Source organism: Vidua chalybeata, chromosome 6 (genome assembly GCF_026979565.1).
Source record: "Vidua chalybeata isolate OUT-0048 chromosome 6, bVidCha1 merged haplotype, whole genome shotgun sequence".
NCBI classification, from domain to species: Eukaryota; Metazoa; Chordata; class Aves; order Passeriformes; family Viduidae; genus Vidua; species Vidua chalybeata.
The window spans coordinates 56,890,829-56,917,670 of record NC_071535.1 but is presented as its reverse complement, the minus strand read 5'-3'; the positions used below and the strand labels follow the sequence as shown (position 1 = coordinate 56,917,670).

At 50.3% G+C, this 26,842-nt stretch overlaps 1 protein-coding gene across 5 annotated transcripts in view; it reads right to left on the bottom strand.

Moving 5' to 3' along the window:
* BAHD1 (bromo adjacent homology domain containing 1) overlaps positions 1–25,693 on the bottom strand; it is a 32,720-nt gene extending 7,027 nt beyond the window's left edge. For 2 of the 5 annotated variants that reach the window (XM_053946125.1, XM_053946127.1), the window contains exons 1-3: positions 25,446–25,529; positions 4,079–5,722; positions 655–1,013 (exon numbers count right to left, since the gene is read on the bottom strand). In XM_053946125.1, the coding sequence (XP_053802100.1) occupies positions 655–1,013; positions 4,079–5,705 (1,986 nt within the window). In that variant the 5' untranslated portion in view covers positions 5,706–5,722; positions 25,446–25,529. Of the gene's footprint in view, positions 1–654; positions 1,017–4,078; positions 5,723–25,445 lie in introns of all 5 variants that reach the window. The other 3 variants (XM_053946128.1, XM_053946129.1, XM_053946124.1) reach the window with 3 other exon arrangements.
* Positions 25,694–26,842: the final 1,149 nt, after the last annotated feature.

Sequence of the window (26,842 nt, the reverse complement as noted above, 5' to 3'; positions counted from 1 at the left end):
GAAGTCTCCCATCCTTACAGGAACCAGTCTCTGCCCCTGAATGCAACAAATGGGAAAGTACAGACAGGAAATCCCTGGAGAAGCAACTGGCCGTGCCACCATGCAAGTTACAAGAAAGGGGATTTTGGATGCTAGAAAAATTCCACCTGGGAACCAGTATACTGTCTCAGTCCTCTGTGCGCTGGGAAATCCTTGTGGGGCTACAGACACCGTAAGCGAGAGCCACCTTATGAGAACTGCCTCTAGACGTGCCCCTCGTAATTGAGGCTACAACAACCCTCAGCTTCTCAGACAGGTTTGCCCTACCCAGGAGAAAGCAGCTGGAGGATGATCCCAGTGGGATGGACTCCCACGTGCCTCAGGTGCCACCCTTGTACATGCCGGAGCTGGGAGGATCTGTCACCTTTGAGCTGAGGCCAGCAAAGGAGCAGCAAGTTTTCCTCCCCTCCCAAACCACACTGTGCAAGGTAACACCAGGACACACAGGGAACAGAGCCAGCAGTGCCTCTGCTCCCGTCAGAATTTCACCGGGAGGTTCCAGACAGCACCTAGTGACCATCTCCAGCTGGAAGCGAGCCCCAGATCTCCCAAGCCTTCACACCTGGAGGTTCACAGGCAGCTGTCCCTGCCCAGCCCCAGCATTCAGACACCTACCACAACATAGACAGCCTTCTCGCAGGCCGTGCCCACGGGGATCCAGCCGTTGGTGGCTCTGCGCCGGCTGATCCGCTGCTGCTTGGGGTGGGAATGGCCCCCCGCCGCTTTGCTGTTGGAGGCGTGCAGGCAGCCCGGAGTATTCCGCAGCCCGGACTTGGAGCCGCTGGGAGGCTTGGAGCTCTGAGGACATTCCCGGGCCATGGTCTGAGGGTCAGAGTTGGGGGTCTGCAGGTGAGGAACGGGCTCTGCAGCCGGCGGCACGCTGGGCACAGGACATCCTGAGAGCGGGTGGGCAGGCGACGCGGGGTGTCCTGCCACCGGGATTGTGAGGTTCAGCTGGTCCAGAGACTTGCAGCCTTCTAAGGGAAGGGAAGAAATGAGTCACGGATCTCATCTGGAACATAAAGCAACTACACAGCCGGGACTGTCCCACACCATGGCCGCTTTTGCCCAAAATCCCCTTTATTGCATTATAGCTGTAAAGACTCTCCAGGCTGTAATTTCATTTTGCACTGTCACTGGATTGTAAAAGCAAAGCCATTTCCGAGCTTGCGTGTTCCAGTGCTCCGCAGATGACACTGCACCACAACAAACCCATCTGAATCCCAAGTAATGCCAGCCAGGAATACACACAAGGCTGGCCAGTGTCCAAAGCAGTTCCAGCCTGTCAGTGTGTATAAAAGAAATAAAAGGCTTATCGAAACAATGAGAAGGATTAAATCACACTGCCGAAAGCAGTCAGCTTCTTTCAAATGCCAAATTCTACTAATCAGGGAAAATTGAGAAGATTCTCCAAATTAAGTCCAGAGAGATTAAACAAGGTGGAACACAACCACAAGATGCTGCATCCTCAGCAAAACTGTGTTCCTGCAGCAGACATGGGAACCTCAGCAGGTTGGAATTTGGCTGACACTGCCTCTCAGAGCATCCCAGAAATACACTGTTCCGCTCAGGAGTCACAAACAAGTCTCAACTCAGGCCAATGGAAGAACCAGTTGTAATTACGCCCTGTCAGCGGGAAAAGAGCTCCTGGACCAATATATGATGCATCCCTGTTCCCTGAACGGGAGACTCCTTTTTGGGGTGACCAAAGCACAGCTCCAGTCAGGCTCTAGGAGATGCCTCAGACCAGAGCTTACAAATCTGAAGGGAAAATTCCACCCAAAGCCACACAGCTCCAGCCAAAGAACTGCTGGGACTCCTGCTTCCCCACCTTGCCTTCCCTAAGGGCTGCAGCCAAGCCACTGTGGAGCTGTGAGTCCAAGGGATGCCATCATCCTCATCAATCAATCAATCAATCAATCCCAAGTAGCAAATGCCCAGGAACCCCCGAGAGTGCCCGGACATCAAGATGCAGGCACAGGACACATGGAGCAAGGAATCACCTCTCAGGTATTTTGCTTAGAAAAGCAGCTTTTATGATTTAGCTAGAACAGGACAAAGCTTCACAAAAATCTCTACTAAACGTCAGAGCCCTGGTGCAGAACTGCTCTTGCTGGCACCCCTGGGACTCCTTCCTTGGTCACACACGCTTCCAGCCTCTCCAATGGCACTGGCACTAAAGCAGCTCTCACAGCCTGTCCCAGCTCCTTTCCAGCACTCTGCTTCCACACTGCCCAATCATCACCCACGATCATGGCCCAGTTGCTGGATTTGTACCACACAGACACAGATATTTCCCTACAAACACCTGGAAGACACCAAAGCAGACAGATGTAACACACAGCATTTGGCATGTCAGGCTGGATCCCTCTCTGATGGGAGCCTGCTGCTTGCAGCCAAAGTGCTTCTTCAGTTCACTAAAATGCCCCACTCTAGGGAAGGAAAATATTTCAGAGGTGCATAATTATATAAAAATCAATCCCTAAGCCTAAGGCCCCATCAATATTCTCTGAGACTGCCTTATATTCTTCAATCCACAAACCAAAATCTCAATGACTCCGGTGTTACAGCTTTTTAAATCCAAGTTGCTCCCAGCAAGGAAATCACAGCAAGGGAGACCTCAATAGTTGGGGTGACACACTAGCAAATACTCACTCCTGGAACTGCTGCTGCCCTTGCCAGCACCAGGAGAAATCACTGAATCCACAGGAAGGGCTGAGCTCTGGAAAATACTCTGTCTGCACTGCCTGCATCCTTCTGGCTGCACAAAATCAGAGGCACTAGCATGCAAAAGCTGAGGAACAAAGTAGACTGGTATGACCTCGGGGCACTACACAGAAACTGTCAGGCAAGAACACACTGCTGAGCTGGTTCTCTTGTGAGCATTCCCCTTTCAAGAGCTCTGAAGCCACCAGCAAGCCCTGTCTGGCTGCTGCTGTAGGAAGCAGCACCATGACAGTGGGGATATTTCGGGAAAAGAAATTACACTTCAACCAAACGCTCCTGAGCTTCAGCAGCTTCCTACAACGGAAGATGACAAAGCCTCGCTTGAACCAAAACTCCATCCACCTACCTGAAAATCTGTTCTCAGTGGGTAAGTCATGCCAGCTCTTGGCTGGAACACGTGGTTAGTGGAAAGATCCCACGCTGGCACTCCCAGCAGCTGGAGAGCAGCCTCCTCTACAGACCGACTGTTTGCAGCACTGTCCAGCCTGGCATTACACACAGTACTGGTGTCTGATAACCCCCACACAACACTCCACTTTTAAATATTTTAAAAGGTATTTTTCAATGGCAGAGGCAAAGCTCCAAGATAAAGCAGGAAGTCTGCAAAGCAGGCGGGGACCAGAGGAGAGCCAGGCAGGTAACAACGTTTCTATACCCCCTCATCCCTCCTCATTCCAGTGCTTTGTTGTCAGACACTGAGAGCAAAGACAGGCTCAAGAATTCCCAAATGAACAGTGTACCTGGCACTTAGACCACCACAGTGAAACTCCCTATGCAGCCCCGCCAGCTCTGATCGATCCGTGGAATCCAAAAAGTCTGCAGCCCCCGCTGGCACCACTAGGGTCTAACAGCAGAGGCAATGCCTGCTTCTCCACAGGCTGTGTGAGGATGCCTCAGCCCCCAGAGCGAGGCTTTGGGATGTGAGGAGTAACTCATCCTGGTGTGCTCCCGACCCTCCGCTCAGAGTGGCACAGCGGGATGGCGTGCAGGAACTGAACCCTGCTCGTTTTACACAGATCAAAGCTCAGCCTTAGCTCCAGCGTGACAAACCGTGAGTCAACTTCTCGCTGCCAAAATCCTTTCACCGATTCTTTGCTTTCCACACCAACAAGACCTTTCAGTGGGAAAAACCCTCCGGGCAAAAAACGGGGGAAGGGGAGGTGGAAGGCGGATCCCTTCCAAGCCGCAGCTCCGCTGTGGAGCTGAGAACTGCTCGCAGAGGGAACCAGCCTCCAGGCAAGCAGGCACCGTGCCGAGCCACCCTCTTCTCCCAGGAACGCCGGCCGGGATTTGCGTGCACTTTGCACCTTACCTGCTGCAAAAGGCATTTTGTAGGGGTAGCTGCTCCGTCCTGCATGCACGCTGCTGATCCTGCCCTCCGGCACATGCACCACGCCGCAGACGCTGTAGCTGCTCACGGCTGCTCCCTCCCCGCAGCAGTACGGAGAGCTGCACCAGTGCAGGGGCTGGAAATGAGCACCTGATGGCAAGGAACCGGAAGATACCAGGAGCCCCTCGCAGGTTGCAGCCTGCGACAGCTCGTCCTTGGGATAAACGGAGCAGGGGGAATAGCCACTGTATCCACTTTGGCCATAATAAACATAAAACCCGTTCAACGGAGTCAGATCTGAGGATTCATAGAGACATCCACAATCCGCGTGATTCCCGGGCACAGGCAAGGGAGGGAACTGCTGCACGGGAAAGGAAGGCTGATGAAATTCCTGTTTGGGGGTTGGGGATTTCTCTCCAGGTCTTCCATACTCCGGCTTCATGGAAGCTTGTCCTCCCATGAGCAAAGGCAGTCTGTGGTAGAAGCCCTCCGTGCTGGCGTAGGAGCCAGACAGCGACTCGTATGGGACGGGGTCTGTCGTCCTGTAGAGCCTGGAAGAGTCCCGCTGCTCCCCTTTCCCAAATGTGCCCAGGGTCTGGCCTTGCCAGCCGTGCTGCCCATCCATTTTTAAGCTAGCCACTTCTTTCTTGGATTTGACACAGTTCTTCCGTCCGGCTTTGGCCCATTTGAGTGTAGATTTCGAACAGTGGTTCTCAGACTTGCCCTCTCCATCCGATTTACTCCTCTGTTTCAGGGGTTGGTCTTTCTCATGGGTCAGCTTCAGGAAGGCCACGGCATTCAGGCTGGCCAGTCTCTTTGGGGTGGGATGGTAGGAGATGGCATCATCCTCCCTCTTTGCACCATCATCAAAGACCTCATCCAGCGAATGCTCACAGCTATTGCATTTCTGACTGGGCTCATGCCGGTTCTTTCCTTTCCCTGTTTTCATAGCCGGTTTTTCCAGGGCAGGCCAGTTGTCACCAGCTTTGCACTGCAAGCCTTTGAGGGTGCAGTCCCCAGCAGCCTTCCCAGAGTCCCTGCGGAAGCGCCTGCTGGATAACAAGCCATCGTCCCGTTCGAACAGCAGGTTGTTCACCGCCTCGGCGTTCAGCGAGGCCAGCCGGCGCTTCCTGGGCTCCGAGGGAGCAGGATCAAAGTCCTGCTCCGGCCCGGGATAAGTTACTGTGCCCTTCTCCCCGGATGACTCACTCTTGCCCGCTCCCACAGGCTGAACTTGTTCTGAGAACAAAGCAGATCCCAAACCCTCAACCCAGCTGGGAAGGTGCTTTTTTTTACAGCTCGGGGTCTGTTTGGACAGAGAGCCAGCGACATCCTCCAGCCTGGTGAGGAGGACCTTGCAGGTCTTTTTGCTCACCGAGGGGAGCAGCCGCCTCCGCAGCGGGTACGTCTTTCGCACTTCACGCAAACTCTTGCTTTTGTTATTCCCTACAAACCCACTGGGACAGTTTGGAGCCTCCGAGGCATCTCCGTCCCGCTGCTCTGCGCTGGCCCTGTCCATCCTCCTGCTGCCTGTTGGCGACGAGGCCTGGCCAGCAGAACCAGCTGGATGTTTCAGAAGGAAAAGTTGTTTTTTCCGGGCATGCGTCATAGGATCAATGTCCAATCCTGGGAACGAACGGGAGAAAACATCTATTAATATCGCTGAGAGGGCCCAATCTCCTCACAAAGCACCAACTGCCAATTAGGAAATATTTGGGGAAGCTTGTTTCTATACAGCAGAGTCTCTTTGGGTGATGGCCAGTTAAGCCAATTAAGAGACAGGATGCAATTAGATGTGGTTTAATATTAAGCCATGGAACACGACAGTAATTAAAAGCAAGGTGGTGATGGCAAATGCCACAGCAGCTGGGGAAAGCTGGGTCCGGACAGAGAGCTGTACACCCAGCTCCCTCTTCCACTGATGCTTACAAATTCCCATCAAATCTCCAAAATCTGAAGGCTGGTCCAGGGCACAGAGCAGAAATAACCCCCAGCCTGTGACTACCTGCATGTTGATACAGGCAGGCTGTTCCAGTTTCATTTTCTGAGACAATTAGGCAAAAGAAAAACAAAAAGTCCACCTACTCAGGTGAAAAGAAAACTTGGGTTATTAAGCAGAGACCTGCCAACATTAATAAATTAAATACATGCAAATCCCTGTGCAGGTTGGAACCTGGCTGCCCATTGCTGTCATTCCCTGTAGTTGTGTTTTATAAAAGTTGTGGGCATTGAACACCAAATCACAATGGGCAGAGAGGCCCCAAAGATACATTCATGGCAGGAAAAAAGAAGCCTGGGCTTCCCAAGTTATCCAGCACCCAATTTTTAATTAAGAAATTCTGCAGTCTACAGCTTGTAGGTCCAAGGCTGAGACAGGATATGGCTGAGTGATATCAACCTACAGACATTAAAAATGTCAGTGTAAATGAGTGATAGTGGAACATATTTAACAAAGTCTGTCTCTGAGCACCAGAAACAGCAGCAAAGGACAATTACTTTCATTCAATGGTATTTACAAAATAGTCAAATTCCATTTACTGGCAGCAAAGAGCTGATCTTTTTATCAGCATCCATCTAGGAGGGGTTTGCTCTTCCCTGCAATCAGGATTCGGGCTGTAACTCCCCTCAATTGACACTGGTCTGCCACTTTTGAGGCTTTTAATTAAAGCTCCTACTGCTTTGGCAGTGATTAGAACAAAGCTCCCGAATTACAAGAACTGTTCATTTGATATGGTTTAATCAAGCTGATAATTAGATTATCTATTTGAAATAAGCCCAATGTGTTTTAATTGCCTTACTTATATATGCATTAACTAAGGGAAATTCAGGAATTGAAACCCGCTGGGGTTTGCATGGTGCTTTTCTAGATGTCATCCTCTTGGCAATGTGTTTTTGGGGTGACTGAGTTCCTCCACCCTGGTAAACAGGGCACATATATATCCCATGGCTGGTGCCCCAGGAGGAGAGCTTAGTGAGGAACAAACATTTATATATGTCAACATTTTTCTTATTAGAAAATCAGGCTCTGGGAATTAGGAGGACCAAGTCAGACAGAATTTCCTCCAGAACTGAATTCTTCTTGCACACAAGGCTAAACTGACCACATAGAATCTATGGAGTTTGGAAGAGGACTACAGTTTTTAAAAATGGATCAGACAAAGCACAATTTAGAAGAGGCAGAACAGGTATCCTGCAGAACATGCCCTGGGGAGGACAACTCTTCCCAGGCTATGTGGACCAGTGATTTCCTTGCAATTTTCATCCTATTTTTTACTGTCCCTAGTGAGAGACTGAGCCTCTGGCAGAGGTGAAAATCCACAAATAAAAAGCCATGGTTTGCCTTAAACCCAGCATCAGGCACCTTGTTCCTCTCAGGTTTCCACAGGCAGGAGCCTGACCTGGCCTAGCACCACACATCCTGGGGTATTCGTGTTCACATGAGATGGAATACCTGCTAAAAACTGGGTGCCATAGGTGCTCTAAAGTTAGGAAAAGGTTGGGAGAGACTGAGGGAAGGGGGTCTAAGAGAACTGGGATTGTGCAGCCTGGAGAAGCTTTGAGGTGACCTAATTGTCCGTTCCAGTAGCTGAAGGGGCCTACAGGAAAGCTGGAGAAGGGCTTTGAACAAGGGCCTGGAGTGACAGGACAAGGGGAAATGGCTCCACCCTGACAGAGGGCTGGGTTAGATGGCATATTAGGAATAAACTCCCTGTGAGGGCAGTGAGACCCTGGCATAGGTTGCCCCAAGAAACTGTGGCTGTTCCATCCCTGGCAGGGTCCAAGGCCAGGTTGGCTGGGGCTTGGAGCAGCCTGGGATAGTGGAAGGTGTCCCTGCCCATAGCAGGGGGTGGAACTGTTTGAGCTTTAAGATCCCTTCCAACCCAAACCATTCCAGGATTCTATGATTCAGTGACAGCACCTATGGAACAAAACCTATCCTCAGTATGGACTACTCAGAGGTTTTTCCACACCTCCTCAATCACCTGCACTGCGTGCATTGCTTTGTGAGGGGGATGCTCCTGCTCCCAGCTCACCTGGGATCCAGCAATCCCTCCTCTTCCCTCACCACAACACAGAGACAGAGCTTTTGAACACAGCTCAAAACTCAGCCCTCTGACAGGCAAATGCATCATTCCTCAAAATCAGAGTCCTGCCGAGCTTCCTTCCAGCAGGTATTGTGCTTCTGCCAGCTGGGAAGGGAGAGTGGCAGAGCTCTTCATCCTCTCTCCACCTTTGTATTGCTTCACAAAGCACAGAAAAGCTGCCTGTGCCCAAAAGTCTCCAAGAAAGTGAGAGACAATGTGAAGAACTGAAAGTGAAAATACTTAAATCAGAACCACCCATTTATTGCTCATGGCTGAGGAATTGGATTAATGGTGTGAAGACACTGAGGTGTTGGAAATTAAAGTTTCAAGCAGCTCAGTCTATCCAGCTGCATCCAGAGTCCACAAAGCACTTTAAAGCTAGTTGGAATTGCTGCCTCCTTATCATATAATCACAGAATGGTTTGGATTGGAAGGGACCTTAAAGCTCATCCCATTCCAACTCCCTGCTGTGGGCAGGGACACCTTCCACTGGCCCAAGTTGCTCCAAACCCCATCTAACCTGGCCTTGAACACTTCCAGGGATGGGGCAGCCACAGCTTCTCTGGGCAACGCTACTCTGGTAACTCCTTCCTCAAACCAGACTAGTTCTGAAAAACCATCTTTCCAGCTGCTGAACCCAAACCAGATCAGAATAAAGAAAAATTAAAACCACTTCTAGTTTCGTGCTAGAATAAAACCATTACCCAAAGAGCAAACTCAGGAGAGAGTTGATGCCTCATTAGCAGGAAAAGAAGCAAGTGGGATAACAGCTGCATGTTCTGTAATCATGCAGCTGCAGCATCTGTCTCTCTCTCTCCAGCACTTGATTGCAAGTGAAATTAGAAGAAACTAGTCTGGGACTACCCCTTCAAGCCCCATTTCCTCTCCAGAGCTTCACTACGGAGACACGCGCGTTCCAAGAGACGATGCCAAAAGCACTGAAATTAAAGCTTTTAAAGCTCCTAATCCATTTGGCACTTCAATAACACACAAAGAGTTACGACAACACCAATCCTCCTCTCCATGCACGGCACCACTCCGATGACTCTCAGCCCCATCTACTTGAATCCTGTCTATCCATTTCCATTGGAACAGCTTCTGCTGTGACAACAGCCCTACAACTGTGAGTATCTGGAGGATTGGCTCCTTTCTCCCTGCTGCTTTTGCAGGCGAGTAATTCCCAGTGCTCTAAGGAATGTGCTGCGTGGAAGAAGCCTTGCAGGAGCTTTGGGAAATCCGGATAAATCGCAGCAGCATCAGGTATCCCAGGCTGAGTTCCTTGAATGCCATGCACATCCTGTGAGTGGAAACATTGCCTCCGTCTCAAACATTCAGAAAATCTGTAGCTGTTGGAAGCTACAATTTGTCTTCCCAGGGTCCAGTCCTGATTTTTCTCCTGAGATCCATTGAAAGCTCCATCATGCACATCCTCTGGAGGAAACTGTTTATACAGAGCTCATTAGCCTGCAGCAAGGGCTGGCTTCTCTCACTCATCAGCATAGCTCTGACCACTGTACCAGAGCAGGGTTAAATGGGATTCTAGGAAGAAATTCTTCCCTGTGAGGGTGCTCAGGCACTGGCACAGGTTGACCAGAGAAGCTGTGGCTGTCCCTGGATTCCTGGAAGTGTCCAAGGCCAGGCTGGATGGGGCCTGGAGCAACCTGGAATAGTGGAAGGTGTCCCTGGCCATGGCAGGGGGGTGGATCTTTAAGATTCCTTCCAATTCACAGGATTCTATGATTCACTGCCAGCAGCTCCTGAAAAGCCATGTGGACACGCAGCCTCCACAGCTTCCAAAAGGCTTTTAAAAAGGGATGTGGGGCAACTCTGGCACAGCCAAGAGGATCTCTGGGAGCTGTCCTGGACTGGGCTCTGCTTCACCCCCTGCTCCAATGCCCATAATTATCCCCCCGTTGCGAAAGCCTGTGTGTGCTCCAGCCAGCCGGCTGGGAGTTCTGCAGCCCGTGTGTGGCCATGATAAATCACAGACAACTGCAATGAGAGCCCGGGGCTGCACCCCCCGAGTGCCGAATGTGTCCGAAGGCAGCGGCACAGGGAGCCTGACCCGCGCTACCCGGAGCCAGAGCTGGGAACACCCCCGAGGAGCTCCCCGGCTGATTCCTTGGGAAGGTCTGGCTCAGCCTCGGTTATCTGGTTTCAGATCTTGCCTAGTGGCAGTGCTCTGTCTGGGGAAGCCAAAATTATATTTCTCTGGCTGTTCTCACACTCTCCGCAGCCTCAACAAGCAGCATTCTCAGGGAAGAGGAAAGGAGAAAAAATAGGGGAAAAAGAGGAGTGGAAAGAAGAGGGGGATAAAGAGAAGGGGAAAAGAAATGAGGGGTGAAAAAAGTGGGGGAAAAATGGAAAAAGTGGGGGAAAATGGGAGAGGGAAATGGGGTGGGAAAAGAGGGGAGGAAATAACGGGACAAGCAGGAAAACACCAGTGGAAGTGAACAATGTACAAGCGTGGGGGAGAGTCACAGGGTATTTCCTCAAAATCAACAACAGGGCAGGGTGTTTGGGTAATTAACAAGACCCTGGGAAAAGCACGCTCCTTCTCAAAGGCACCGCTTTCCTTTCCCCTCTACCCACGGTTAGAAGCTGTAACACTGTGTCACGTTGCCAGTGACAGGCTGCCACCGAGCAAAATAGGCAGGAAATGATGAAGTAAAAAACTAATGTGAGGACTGATAAGTGACCTCAGCAACTCCAACATCAGGCACCAAACCCCAGCCAAGTTTGGAGCCCCAAAGCTTTGGGGTCTGGTACATATTTGCATTAAAGCAAACCCCAAGTTTCTGAAAGCAAAGCCTTTCCTGAACACCCGTGATCAACACTGGCAAAACCACTTCCTATGGCCTTGAAGAACTGCAGATTTCCACCCCGAGAGCTGTCACAAGCCTTTTGCTTGTGACCCCAACATAAAGCAGCATTGTTATGTGTGTCTGTGGAACCTTTGGTGCCTCTTCTGCTCTTTACAGCCTTCCAAAACCCCCCAAAATTGGCTTGAGTGGGGTCAGAGCTCAAGAGACAATGGTACAGCCACAGTTTCATACTCTGTGCAGAAGAGATGCAAAAGCTGTACTTACTCACAGGCAAAGGTATCCTCACCTCCCCAAAACTCCAAAACCACTCAAAAGCCAGGAAAACTGGAATCAGAGACCAGGATTTGTTTCTGTGCCCTTAGTTTGCTCAGAGATGGATAACATGACTACCTTCCTACTCTCAAGAGGGGATGTACTTTCTTTGCCTTTCAACAAGTTAGGGAGGGATGCACCAGGAGGAGAAGGAAACTTGGAATTAATGGATTCTAGAGTGTGATAGAGCATATGGCAATTCCCAAACAGCATCCATCACTTGCGCTTCCCACAGGAGCCTCCCAGCTGTAGCAGCAGCAGCAACCCATGGAGAACCATGGATAAGCAGCCTTAAGCATGCTGCTGCAAAGGAAAGCCTGGGTAGGGCAAAGGAATTCCCTGGCATTTGCAGGTAAGTACAAGGATGTGGGGGTGGAAATGAGGCTGAGCTTGTCTCCAGGCTGACAATTTGATGGAAAGAGATGCTTTGACACTTGGCTTTTGCTGCATCTTTCCCCAGTGAACTAGTTACTAAGGTTTCCTTTTAATGAAGGCATTCAGAGTCCAGAGATTAGGCAAGAGAAACACGGGAAAGGATGGGAGGTGCACACCAGACCACTTGGAAAAATGAGAAGGCTGAAGCTTACACAGATGCTGCAATCCTGAAATATCCCAGGGAACTGCAGCAGCAAGAAGAAAAGGGATTTTTAAAAGAGCAGGTAGTGCCAGGATAAGGGGGAATGGCTTCCCAGTGCCAGAGCGCAGGGTTAGACAGGATATTGGGGGAAAATTCTTCCCTGTGAGGGTGAGGAGGCCCTGGCACAGATCACCCAGAGAAGCTGTGGCTACTCCATCCCTGGAAGTGTCCAAGGCCAGGCTGGACAGAGTTTGAAGCAACCTGGGATAGTGGAAGGTGTCCCTGCCTGTAGAAGAGTGTGGAACGAGATGATCCTTAAGGACCCTTCCAACCCAAATAATTCTTAGGATTCTCTGACTCTATAAAATATCAGATCTATTAAATACCACCCATTTACACAGAATTGCCTGTTACAACTTTAAATAGGTTTTGTACAAAGCTGCCATGTGACAGCTATGCCAACAACACCCTAAAACATGCCTATAAGTAGTTTGAAAAACCAAGTCAAAAATATTCCGGGACAGCTTTTGCAGTCATGTTTATAGAAAGAGCACAAGCTTTGCCAATCAAGGTTTTTAAAAAAATAACCCACACAAGCCCTGCTCATCTGATTTTTCATATATGCAAAATGCAAACTCGATTCCTTCGTGGCAGAAGGCTGAGTCTGGTAAAATATCAATCATATGTCACTTTGCTCAGATAGCTCTGGCACCCTTCCTGTTTCACGGGCAAAAGGGAATAACAAATTATTCCCAAGGCTTTATTTTGAAGAACAAGGTGTAAGGTTTTTCTATAGTAAATATTAAAGCTCTTCTATATATTATAATCACACCCTTCCACGACTGCTTTAGGAGCTTCCTTCGAGCTGCTGAGCTTAAATAATTCAAGCTGCACCGTGATTCTGTGTTCTACACGTGCAGCTGCAAACTGTGCTGCCTGTGGGAATTTCAAGGGCAGGTGCATCCCTGCCAGCTCCTCTCCATGTCACAGAGCTGTCACTGCCATCCTATCTCTGGATGAGGATTTCCCTTCTCCTCCCTCCAGTACATCTCTCCCACAAAGGTCTCCATTCACTCTCTCCTGACTGGGAACTGTCAGCACGGCACCCTCAGGATCCAAAGACAATACATTCCTACTCCACACGTTCAAAACTGGCTTTAGGGGAGATAAAAGAAATGCAAGAAATTCAGGGAAGGGCAAGGCATTCCTTCAATATAACATTTAACTAAACGTTTGATTTAAATATTTTTTTTTCCTTCAAATAATCTTCATCTTATTTTCCTCACCTCAGTGTCCCTCAAAACTGCCTGTGCCCCACCTCAGCACCCAAATCCTTCCCACTATGGTTCCAGGTATGGACTCTAGAAATTATCAACTCTGAGGAGTGCAAAAGACAGCCTGAATTGGAAAATTTAACAGACATGCATGTTTATAACCTCGACTTAAATTCACAGAAGCTTTAAATAAAACAGGCAAAACGAAGTTCTGTTAAAGAACAAGTTCATATAGTATTTTCGAGGATTCTTGTGTTCTGACTCATCTCCAGTTGAAATACACTGACCAGAACTACCTCTTCAGACTAAAACTGCTACCTGAATTATTTTCAGTTCTAGAATACGTACTTCAGACAGTATCATCTTGCATTTGGGAAATACCTTTTGTTTCTATATGGTTTAAAAAGCAGTAGCATACCATTTCACCCTCAGCGGGGTTGTGATTTGTCCATACAGCAAAACAGCTCTCTGGGATTTCCTTCATCAAAGGTTTTGATTCCTCTTTCTATTCAAAGTTTAACAGACATTTCAAAAGAAAACAGACTTTCTACTTCTTTATTCTCACTTTCTGATCATCACTTGAAACACCAGCTTTAACCCCACAAGTTCCCAGCTGAGGACAAAGGTGACAGAGGATGAGTTATGCTGAGCATTTTTCCATTTGAGAGTTTCAGTACCAATTCAAAAAAGTCAAAGACTTTACAGAACTCTTGCATTCCCACTGCAATTCCTGGAACTAAGCCCTCCCCTTCCCTGATGTCTTGTAAACCACAGTGCTGCACTGAATGCCGAGCTGAGCTTAAATCCAGAGCCAACTTTGCTGGATTTGAACTAGAATCAGAGAACCTAATTCTTCCCTGTAAGAGTGGTGAGGCCCTGGCACAGGTTGATGGAAGATGTCCCTGTCCATGGCAGGGGGTGGAAATGGATGAGCTTTAAGGTCCCTTCCTACCCAAAACATTCTGGCATTCTATGAATCATAGAATGGTCTGGGAACTTGTGGAATAAAAGTCTAGATGTCGTTTGAAAATACAGACTTTTTTTTTTTCCTTCACAAAATACAGGACCAGTCACCACCACAAATACAGGTGTATATTCACACATCTTCTGGTGACATGGTTTTAGCCAAGGCAGAACTGCCAAGCCTACCTAAACCTGCTTTAAACCCTTTCCTCCCTCTCATTAACACCAGAGACAGTATTTACAAATCAGTAACCCACAAAGTAAGTGAAGAAGTTCCACTTAAAATTTCACAACTCAACTAGTTTCAGGTATTAGGTCAGTCTGAAGAAATGTAGCACTGCTGAATGGTGCTGCAACAGCTGATGCCTCCAAAGAGAACATGTTCTTTAATTCCTAGGGTGTTAGCAGAGGAATCATTTAAATTTGGGTCAAATTGGATCATTTAAGCAGGGGACACAGTGTTGCCAAAGGTCCCAAGCTCAGCCAGAGGAACATTTTTAGGAACCAGCAGCTGGCACAGATCAGAAATCTGGTGAGAGTAAACTCAAGCAGAAGCTGGATGTTGTAACATGTAAAATCCCAGGAACCACAAGCCAAACACAGGCAATTCAGCCACTTTAGACAAGGAGAAGCCCAGCTTGCTGGAACGCTGCTTCCATGAGAGCCCGTTTAACTCCCATTAGGAGCTGCCCCAGCTCTTTCATCCCTTACCCACATCGTTAGAGGCATATTTAAACACACACCTTTGCTTGTGCCCCAGGTTTGATCAGTCAAGGCAACAAATACCACCTTTAAACAGACTGGACAGGGTTTGCAGCCCGTGCTGGGAGTGATCTGGTTTATATGCACTCATTAAGGCGCATTTATCGACCCACACGGGCGTGATGCCGCTCAGCCGTTTGGAAAGGCAGCAATTAAACACACTCAGCTCTCCAAGCCAGGGCTAGGATCAGACTCTTTCAATAAGGTGGGTCTTATAGACTCCATCACACTGAAATATTACTTGGATTTCACTGCACCTTGCACAGCCAGGAGGAAAATAAGACTTAAGAGCATCAGGAGCGGTTGAGAGCAATGACTAAGTTAGAGCCTTGGTCCCAAGAGCTCTTAGTTGAATTCTGGAGGGAGGCTGAACGCTTCTATTCTCCCACCAGAGTAGGTCACCATGGAACCAGTGGGAACTCCAGAGGATAAACCATCAGCTCTCTGGCAAAGGAGCCTAATTACAACTTCCTCTGGGGAACCACAAAGCTTTTAAACAGTGCAGCCTAGTTTTATGGAAATGCCACAGCTGCCTCCGACTAATTTTCAGGAAGATCCCTTGAAGTCAGGCTGTGGCTTCAAAACATCCAGGTGTGCTGAGTAACGGGGAGAAGAGTCCTACACGTACTGTTCTGCCCAATGATGCTCTGATACTGCAATACCACCCCCCACGTGCTTCCTCCAGCCTTGAAGAGAATATTCATTATAGGGAAGAAAACAGCAAAATTTTTTGAGGAGCTCCTAGCACTGACAGGTGGAGAAACAAAAAAATAAGCAGAACTATCCCCTTCATTATCAGCTATAGGATTTGAGAACACTGACTGCACATTGAGGTGTTCAATGCACGGGTCAGAGGATGGGGAAGAGAAAACTGCCTTCATCCATTTCAGTCATCGGCACAGAAGCAGAAGGGTAAAAGGTGCACACGGTTCAGAGCACCAGGCTCCGAGGAGTGGGGTACAAGGAGACAGCGTGTGAGGCCAGACCACGGGAAATGCGACCGGAGCGGCGATCCCAGAGGGATTCCTGAGCTGCACGAGCTGCCAGCTGAAGCACAGCCAAAGTGGCAGCGGGAGACGCTCGCAGCTACCGGTCGAATGTTGGGAGAGCTGGCAGGAACTTTCCAGGAGCTGCTGGAAGATCCAAGCAAGCTGCAGCAAGCTCTGCTTTCCCAGGCTGTGCCCAGAGTGGAAAGGTAAACAGCTGATAAGGAGGAATGTGCTGCAAAGCCCCCCCAAGCAGCCAGAACCCCCCTGCTATCCCATAGCTCGGCCCAAGGACAATTCCCCGTGCCCAGCACACACCTCCCCTCGGCCAGTTTTGCTGCTGGCAGTCCAAATCTCAGGAGATTTGAACCAAAGAGGATCTGATGCTGGACAACAGCTGCAAAGAGCTCAGAGCTGCGGAGTTTCTGCCTCAGATTGCAGTTACAGCGCACAAGGAGAGATCTGTCCACGCAGGATATCCCCAGACACCAGAATTTCAGCTCAAGCTATTTGTCACAGTAAAACATTTTAAGGCAGCAGCATTCTTCAAAGTAAAATGACAGATAATATCCTATTTTAGAGCTCCAAAGCTAGCTCCTCATTCTTCATTTCAATAACTAAGATAATTTAACAGCTGTATTAACAGGTAAAAACACACTTTGCTTCAGAAAGCCAGGCAGACTTACAGCCCTGGCTTTCTGCAGCGTTTAAACTCTCTGTTCAAGATGAATTCCTGGAAATGGGGCAGGGGAACCCTCATTTCTTCTGAACAGAAACCAAGCACAAAGTCTATGTTTGAGTCTCCAGCTCCGCTGCTTCCCACCCTGCTTGCAACTTTGCCACACACGTGGGAGCACCAGCAGAGCTGAGTGACACTTCCTAGAGGATGCCACAACTTCTATCAGGTCTCTGCTGTGGTTGACACAGGGTCTGCAAAAGGAACAGACCCCAAATTACCTCTGGGGCCTCCTGCTCAGTGTCACTTCACAGCTTTCCTTCCCTGCCTCTGCTCGAGCTAGGGTGTGCCTGGAAGTTCTCACATCTCTGGTAAAGGATGAGCTCTTGGGGAGCCACAGCACCTGCAGCTTATCTGAGGGATCAGGAGCAAATATCCGAATATTCACTGACTTTCCTGCTCCCCTGGCAAGGCCTGTCACAGTTACTGCCCTCCAAACACAAGTACATCAGTGTGCAGCATTAAGGTGTTTTATCCTGGAATGATTTGGGTGGGCAGGGACCCCAGTGATCATCCCATTCCAACCCCCACAGGCACCTTCCACTAGCCTAGGCTGTTCCAAGACTCATCCAACCTGGCCCTTTCAACTTGACAGGGAGACTGGTCTTAAATTGATCGAAACGCTTTCCACTTATATTTTTGTGGGGGTCTAAATACACATATGATGACTCCTTTGGGTCCATTCACATCTTGGCTTTGTTCAGCTGAGGGCTGGATAGGTTTTTATATGGCTGTATGAGCTCTCCAGCCTGAGAGAAAGAGAATTAGGACCTCACTACCCAAACCCATGATTTCAAGCATTGGAAGTGGCTGCCCAGGACAGTGGTGGAGCCACCATTCCTAGAGGTGTCTAAGGAATGACTGGGCACAGCACTCAGTGCTCTGGTCTGGCTGACAAGCTAGTGATCAGCCACAGATGGAACTCTATGATCTTGGAGGTCTTTTCCAACCTAAATGATTCTGGGATCTACATAAGAAAGTGCAGAGCTCTATGAGCTGGACTGAGGCCTTACAGAAGCACCTCAAGCCACTCTCCTTTCTTATTTTTAAATTCACTGTGTTTGTTCTACACATAACACAGAGTACTCCAAGATCAACCATCTCACCCTCAAGGCCTCCAGACACTGCTCTATCTATGTTTATTACAGTGAACTGGGGTTTAATTCTATTTAAATAGTGAAAAGTCAAAGCGCTGCTGCTGCGCTAGCTCCCTGCCCCTCCATGATCCATTTCTCCCCACTGCCTCCCATGGTTTCCTTGGAAACATATGCAAGCTTAAATTGGATTGACATTCACTTAGTGGACAGATGGAGTTTGGAACAGCCCAGCGCCTGAAATTCAAGGCCGAGCCTTGGGATATGTCACGTTATCAATACAAAAAACAGCCCCCAAGCTTTGTGGGAAGGGGAAGGATCACCTAATTATTCAGTAACGAGCTCTGAGGTGGCATCTCAGGAAGGTCAGCGCTCACCCATTGTTCCTGATGAAAGCAGCGGGCTGAGCACGCGACCAGTTTTGTTGGGAGGGAAGGATTTAATTTTTGTTAAGCGCTGGGAAAACAGGGGAGTTCTTAAGCTCATTAGTGGTTTCAGGCAGGAGAACTGCTGCAGATCACACATGGGCTGAGCACAGACAGCGATGCTCCATTCGCACTGTAATTAAGCCACTTGCATCCAAAACTTCATCCCTAGGCTGAAGTTATTCCTGGTAACTGATCCTGACCCACAGACACCGAGTGGGATAGGGTTTGTATCACTCCTTTACAGCCTCAGAGCTGGCAGGACTGCACTTTCAGCAAAGCTGGTAATTTATTCTCAAGTGAGAATTATTCCCTGGGTCCTCTTCCACTATATGAGAAGAAACAGAACCGTGAAGAAATGAAAACAGCTTTTTTTTTTTTTTTTTAAGGTTAAACTTTGCTTCCCAACGATATTGTCTACCCTAACAGGATTGGAAAGGATTCACCTCTTTCCAACCAAAACACAAGGAGGCCAGTAGAAATCCCACATAACTACATCCCCAGAGATCCCTGATGAAATCCAGCATCTAGGAAGGACAAGATGACAGAGTTCTTGGGAAAGAACAGGAGGGCAGCCAGCAGGCATTGCATATTCCCCCCCACCAGGAGCTCTGCCCATCACATGCTTGGTTATTGCAGGGGCCATCTCCAGGTAATCACCAGCTCCAGGAATTAGAGACATGCCACAGAGTCAGGGTCACCAAGTAATTTTTAAGGAATAAATCCCCAAAATGCCTGGTTTGCTTCTGTTGGTTGTGTCATTTACTAAAACCTAAGGAATTCCTGGGTTGGGATTTACCTGTCCAACTCAGCATTTCTGTACCTGTTCTGACACCTGACATTTAGCAAGGATTTTAATAAAAATCTCTTTTTTCTCTGTCTACACATGAGCTGCCAGATCCTTTTCCTTTACTATCCTGCTCACCTTGGAGAGAGCTGCTCTGTCTCCTTACTCTGAGCCATCTCCAACCTTGAATCCTTCCACTGACTTTGGCTGAGCTGAACAAAGGAACAAACCCAAACATGCCTCTTGCATCTGTTTCTTACGAGTTTTTTATTCATTAAAAATAAACCTCCTAAAGCCCACTAGTTCCCTCCACAAGCCTGCACTTTCCTGCTTTCTCTCCTTCCAAATCATTCATATTTATCAATATGTGATTATTGCAGCTTAATCTTCATTGCCTACACTCCCCCCGGTGCCTCTCCATCCTCCCTCAGCAGAGACCTCGATGCTCCTCTACACCCCGCCTCAAATCCTGCTCTTTATTACAGAATTCCCAACCCTGAGCCAGCGAGAACACGCTCAACCAGCCAAGTGCCCTAAGAGAGCCCGAAGGGATTTCAGGGATGCGGCCCCCGGTCCCTTTCCAGTGAGGATGCCCGTTCGTTTACCGAACTCGCCCGGCCAGGATGTGAAGCCGGGAGCGCGGGGGTGCCCCCAGCTCCAGCAGCCTCAGCCTGGCCACGCTCCCCGCGGCGCCTGCTCCCTCCTGCCTCCCAAACTCAGCTCAGCCATCCTTCCCTCGCATCCCGGAACTCCCCTTTTCTCTCCTCCGCTGTCGATTTAAGCCTATTCCAGGTATTCCGCAGGCACCCGGAGACACAATGAAGACGAGCACCGGATAATGCTGTGCTGCGGGAAGGCTGGCTGAAGCTCCCGATTTTCCGTGCTTCCCACAGGCCACAGGCAGGAACAATAGAAGGCCAGGCACGGTGTAAGTAGGAAGCAATGCCTGGGATCTCGATGCTTCCCTAGCACTGAGATTTTGTTCCAAGGATGATAATTCAGACACTGAAAAATCAGCTGCCAGCAAAGCAGTCTTATTCCAATCAATGTGAGGAAAGCGCCTGCTTTTTATTTCTAAGAGCCTCGTAAATAATTTGAAATATTGAGATATAGGCAGCCTCTAAAAGCCAAGATCTTTGATTTAAAAAAAAAATAAAAATCAAGGCTGCTAAGCTGTAGAGTTTCAAAGCTGAGCATGAGAAAGCCCTTCAAAAACTGCTGGAAGAACAATGGGTGCCAGTGAGCACTCCTGTGATGTGCCTCACAAAGGGGGAAAACCTAAAAATCATCATTTTCTTCAGTCATATCTTTGTTTAGGAGAACTGGGACACGAGGAATGCAACACCAGGCAGCTCGGAGCCCAAGCATCATCTTATTCCTGAGCACCACACCTTTAACACAAATCCCACCCGCTCTCCACGTGCCTTTTCCCAGAGCGTTTCTGCCCAAAGCAGGGCAGCGCCCGGGGAATACAGCAGGAGAAAAATCCCACCTGGGCTGCATCCCTTTCTCTGGCAGGGAAAGGAGGGAGCCACAAGACACATGGATCCCAAATCCTCCCTACTCCCAGCATCACCGCGCCGGCTGTGCCATCCCATGGGATGAGCTGACACCCTGCCAATGCCACCAGACTCCTGTCACGGTGCCTGGCTGCACGTGCGACAGCAAACACCCCTCAAAACCCTGTGCTGCCAAGTCTCCAAAAGCACTGGGAATTTTAAAACGGTGCAGGAAGGAGAATGACAAACCCAGGGATTCCAAGCAGCCCTCAGACAAGGTCCGGCCAAACATCTCTACCGAAAATGAACCTCTTATCTTAAGTCAGAGCTGCTAAAAGAGGTGATAAAAGCGGCATTCCCGGCCGTGCCACGTGGGAAAAGCGCAGCGGCAGGGCCCCGAGCACGGCGTGCTCCCGGGGAGTGACACACATTCCCTCCCCATTTAATAGTGTTTATTTAGCTGCACGCCAGCGGCACGGCTCAGACCCCAGGGGGGACTGCCCGGTGCCACCAGGCTCGCAGGGTGTTACATCGCTCATTCCCACCTGTTTTAATTTAAGGAAGGACACATCCACGCGTTTCCCCGTCATCAACCAGCAAGAACCCAGCACTGCCAAGTGCGAGCATCACTCACAAATCAGGCCAAAATCAACAGCGTCCCCTGAATTATTTTTGACCCATGTGGAGTTAATAACCACCCACCCTCTATGGAAGATGTCCTGAAATTTAATGTATATCAATAAGTAGCAGATTGAAGGGAAAACAACTGCTCCTGCAGGGCAGCCATCCTCATTTTCAGCTGCTTTTCTCCAGAAGCAGAGCAGCACTGCCATCCCCACTTAGAGGGGCTTCCACTATGATTTAAATCAAATTATTCTTTGGAAATTATACATCTGTAATTTTGAGAGACCAGAGATTTCACAAAGGTTCAGGTTCAGCTCCCTCAGCTGACCATACTTCTTATATCCTGCCAGCTCTCCATACTCTGATTTTATAAGGGTTTCACTCACATGGACAGAGAAAAAATAACATGGAACAGATCAATTAACTCCAATGGCACAAATATTGACAGGGCCCAAATGAACTGATTTTAAACCAGATTTATATTTATTTTTCTTAATGATACCCTTGGCTTCTCTTTTTAGTAACTTCAGTCCCTCATTTCACTTTATTACATGATTTACATTACATTTATTACATGATAAAGTTTTCCAGTGTCTTGTTCTTCTAATGGAAGTATTTTTTTTTTAATTCACATGAAATATTACTGTGACTCTATTCTACTTTATTTATAATAAAGCTCAATGCTAAAATAGCAAATCTGAGCAATAACTGGACAAAGCTATGGCATTGTCACATACAATCTTGTTTCTTTCTGTCTTTTAAGAAATAAAACCAGTAGTATCAAATTTAAGTGTGTTTTCCCCATTTCAAGGATATCAGGTGCCAGTACAAGTGTGAAAGCATAGAGGGTTAAATTGTGATGGTCTTCTTACAGGTAACTCACTCACTAAGAACAAAAATCTGGCCACAAATTTCAATATTTTCTGCCATTAAATCCATGTCTTTGGTCTCAGTAAAAGAGGAGCTGCCATGCTGGACAGCTGTGATCATGGCTGATGGACCCAAAGCCTCCAGTCCTTATGCTGAAGCACAAGGAACAATTCCTTCTTAGCATCCTCCACAAACATCCCCTGTTCTTCCCTTTAAACACTGTCTGCAACCAAAACTGCGATGTCTTCCAGCCTTCACACTTGGAGAATAGCTCAAGACAGCCCAAATCTGCAGCTGGGAATATAACCTGCTCACCTATGAGCTGCTGGAAACAGGCACATAAATCATCACTCACATCATGAGTTCAAGCAGGAGAGCAAACCAGACGGTCAGAGCCCTCGGATGGGGAAATCACCCGGGACTGAAGCACATCCCTCTCTGTCACAGCCCAGCCACCCCAGCCTCTGCCAGCTCACAACTTGTGTTTGAAGTTATTTTCAGATTTATGACTTCTTTGGGCTGCTTATTTTTGGTTGGTTTGTTTTTTTTTCCTGTATTTCCCAGTCATCTGAACACTGCTTCATTTATTATTATCAACATGAGAGTTATGACATCGTTCGGCTGGTTGGGTGTGACGCCAAGGCTGTTCTGCTGCTGCTTCCATGAGCTGTATCTCCATGGTTAACTGAGATCCCAGGACCAATGAGCTTGGAAAAGAACTCCAAGATCATCGAGTCCAACCTGTGACCAACCATCACCTTGTCACCCAGCACGGAGCACCGAGTGCCACACCCGGTCCTTCCTTGAACACCTGCAGGGATGGGCATTCCACCACCTGCCTGGTGTCAGCCCCTTCCAGCTGCCTGACAGCCCTTCATATGAAGAAATCTCTCCTGATGTCCAAATGGGGACAACTAACTGGGAGATAGGGCAAAAAAAACCTCACACAGCTCCTTTTGGATGTGATATTTGCACATCTGAGCACACCTTCTTGTTTTTGCAGAGCCAGATCTCACCACTCATTCATTTGCTTGTGATCTGAACATGATTCCAAGCAGAGAGCATGCCTACCACTCCTAATTATTTTTCAATTGTTTACTTTGGACAGATTTGCTGCTAAGGGCTTATTTTCAGTGCTGCAGCAGCACTAGAAAAGCTTTTGCTGAAGGGTGGATTTCCCCCCAAACCATGGCCAGGCAATCCCTAAATCGGATCTCCACAGACTGGACCAGCACACGTGTCCCACAGAGCCTCCGAGTCACACAACAGCGATTAACACCACCACAGCAAACAAAATTAACCTGCACCACCTAAAACACAGCAAGTTCCACCTCAACAGGAGGAATAACTTTCCAGTGAGTGTGGCAGAGCACAGGAACAGGCTGCTCAGGCTGTCTCCCTCTCTGGAGACATTCCAAACCCACCTGGACACATTTCTGTGTCACCTGCTCCAGGTGGGGATGGTCTCCAGAGGCCCTTCCAACTCTAACTGTCCCGTGATACTGGTTAAAAAGCCAAATAAACACTAAGGCTTCCAGAGAGGAAACAGAAAGGTGATGCAGACGAACTGGCAAGAAGGACAGAGTACCGACACGAATGATTCAGTTGGATGAGAACACTCCAAAATAACATTTCTGCCTCAAGACACAAGGGTGTGACTGTTTTTCCCCTAAACCCCACATTTCTAAGTTGCATCTTATTGTTCTGTGCAACTGTCACCATCAACCCCCAGCAAACAAAGCATCCAGAAAGGAACCACTCGCACAAAGTTCAAGGAAATGTTTTTCCCTGCAGGCTTGGCGTTTTCCAGCTGATTTTACACCTATCAGTAGCACTACACTTCTCTGCTCTGCTCCAGCTGGAAAGCAGTTGGAAATGCTGCACTGAGTTCATGAGGAAAACAAACAGAAATCAATGTTTAAATCCAAAACCTCCTGGTAAATCACACTAATGCACTATTTCCTATCACCAGCAAACATTTAGACAGTTCCAGCTGAAGCCCGGGAACGACTCAGGTAGCCAGGACATGACAAACGTGAAGGATGGCCCGGGATGAATATGTGAGCAGGATATTTCTGTTAAAGCGATCAGCAGCGTGCTGGTATTTAAATCACATTAAGATTTCAAAAGCATCAGTCTATCACGCAGCTCGTGTCACTCTTTCTCACAACCACGAGGACCAGAAGGCTTAAAATAAAACCCCGAGCCCCCCAGAACACCACAGAGCCCCTCAGCGTGGCACAAGCACTCGCTAATTATGGCAAACTGATGGACAGATCAATTAACCAGGCAAGCAAAAGCCCGGCAAAGCCTCTTGCTTTGAGGTTCGCCTGCTCCTGACAATGATGACTTCAGATGGAGAGCGAGCACGAGGGGCAGCTGGATTCTTTAAAACAAAACACAACCAGAACCTCTTTCAGATAAGCATTTTGTGCAAAGAGAGAGGGGAGGGGGAGAGGCAAACAGAATAGATCCCAAATGCTCGTATTTTTTAAGTTTTCATGGCTGCTCTTGTGAAAGAGAGGGGGTTCCTGCGTCTCCCTCTGCCGGGGCAGGGAAAGGGACATCGGGGTGTGGGTATCCCCGTGTTGGGGCTGGCTGTCAAGCAGGAGCCCGGGGAGCACTTGCTAGTCTTCCTGAGATCTGCCCAGTCACATGTGCTGGCTCCTGCGCCTTATAGAAGCAGCTGGAAAAGAGGGAGCCAGCGGAGCTGCCTCCATTAGGAGCCACCGCTACACAAAAGGAGAAGAGGAAACAAGCCGTCGGCCACCGGAGCAGTCGGCAGGAAAGGAGAGATGTCCAGAGCCACGGGGAGCGCACGGCAAGTGGGGAAAATCACGATGGAAATGAAAACTGCTCTACTATCCCCCAAAGAGGCTCGGTGGTACCTGCTTGACAGGGACACGGGGCTCGCAGCCCGCCCGGCATCACATCCTGCAAACCATCGGGAACTCGACGGACTCAAGCGCTCGACCCTCAGGGGAGGGGCTCATCGCCCCGTTCGGCCGTGGGGAGCCCCGAGACACCAAGCCCCAGCCCGCCCGTCCTGTGCCAACTCCCGGCCGGGCAGCGCCGGTTCAGCTCCGAGATCCGGAGGCGCCGAGGACAGCGACGGCTTTCCCTGGGAATCGCCTCCGATCCGGCGATGCCGACGCGAGCAGCCCCTGGGGCAAGGAGCCCCCCGGGGCCACGAGCCCCGCAACTCCCCCGGGCCCCCCCAGCCCAGCCCCGCCGCCTTTGTGCTGCCCGGGCGGCAGGGGCGGAGGAGCCCGGGGGGGGTTCGGCGGGGCCGACCCGGCCTCGCACCGGTGGGACCGCGCAGGGTAACGGCGGCTCGGCCCGGCCCGGCCCACCCGCCACCGAGCCCGCCGTGCCCTCCCGCCGCTTCCCCGCCGCCGCGGGAAGTTCCCGGTGGCCCCGCGTACCCCCCGCCCCCCAAACCCCGGGGCGGCGGCACCTGCTCCCGGCCCGGCGGAGTTCCCGGAGGCGGAGGGACGAGCCGGCGCCGCGGGGACCGCGTGTGGACTCACCGGGAGGCTGCCGCAGGCCCCGGGGGGGAGAAATCCAGCGGCGGGAGCGCCGCGAGTCCCGAGCTCCGCGCTGCTGCTGCGTCAGCGCCGCCGCCTCCTCCGCTGCGGGATGGGGACGAGGCGCCACCGCCGCCGCCCGCCCCTGGCCGCGGGGCGTCGCGGAGCGGGCGGGCGGAGGCCGGAGCGGGCGGCGGAGGGGCCGGGAGGGGCGGAGGAGGGGGCGGAGGAGGGACCGGAGGAGGGACCGGGGGCGCCGCCGCCGCCGCCGCCGCGAACTCCCCGCAAGCCGCGAGCGCCTCCGGCCTCCTTCCTGCTTCCTCGTCCGCAGCCAATCGCCGCCCGCCGCCCGCCGCTCGCCCCGCCGCGCCGGCCAATCACGGCCTCCTCTCCCCGCCGCCGCCGGCCAATCGCCGCCGCGCCCGCCCCCGCCCCGAGCCCCCCTCGGCGCCCCCCCACTCCCCTCACGGAGCTCCCCACTCTGCCGCCCCTCGCCCGTGGCGCGGGATAACCGGGGTAACTGGGAAAACCGGGATAACCGCCCCACCGGAGCACTGGGGTAGCCCCCGATGGCCGCGATTCCCTCACAGGACGGGGGCGTGAGGCGGCCTCGCGCGCCAGTCAGGGCCCCCCCGTGGGTCCCTCAGATGCGCCCGAGGCGCCCTCACACCTCGCGGGTGTGCCCGGCGCATCCCGGGGGCAGTCACACTTAAACCGAGACCCGCATCCAAACTCTGGGAAAGTTGTATATCCCAGGGGTCCGGCGGGAGCTCCGCTGAGAGATGCCAGGGAGGAGAGGCAAAAGGCAGAGCGGCTTTGAGCGCCCATCATTCCCACCCCGAGATGGGCACTGGAAAGGCCACGGACAACCCCTGTGTGGTAGCTATCCCTGAGCAGCCTTGTGAGTCAGCACCAGGGGAATATCCCGTTGCATTTTAGGGGGGAAAAGGCCGACAGGGAGTTCTCAGGTGTCCCAGAGCTTCCCCACAGAATCTGTCCTCACTGCGACAGTCAGGTGTCCATGGCTTCTATGGTCTTACCGACACGTGAGACATGGCAGCAATGAGAACATCTGGAAAACTCCATATTTTCCTGGTAAAATGAGTTTAAAGCCCTAAAGCAGACCCAACAAGCCACAGAAGTTATTTGATCTTTAGCAGTACCACAGTCCCCATCCCTGAAGCCTCTCCATCAGTTGCAGAATGGGGTTTTTCCATAGAATCATGCAATCTTCTGAGTTAGATCCACAGGAATCGAGCCCCACTCCTAGTCCTGCACAGGACAGCCCCAAAATCCCACCATGTGCCTGAGAGCATTGTCCAAATGCTCCTTGTGCTCTCTCAGGCTTGGAGCTGTGACTGCTTCCCTGGGGAGCCTGTTCCAGTACCAAATTTGTCCTA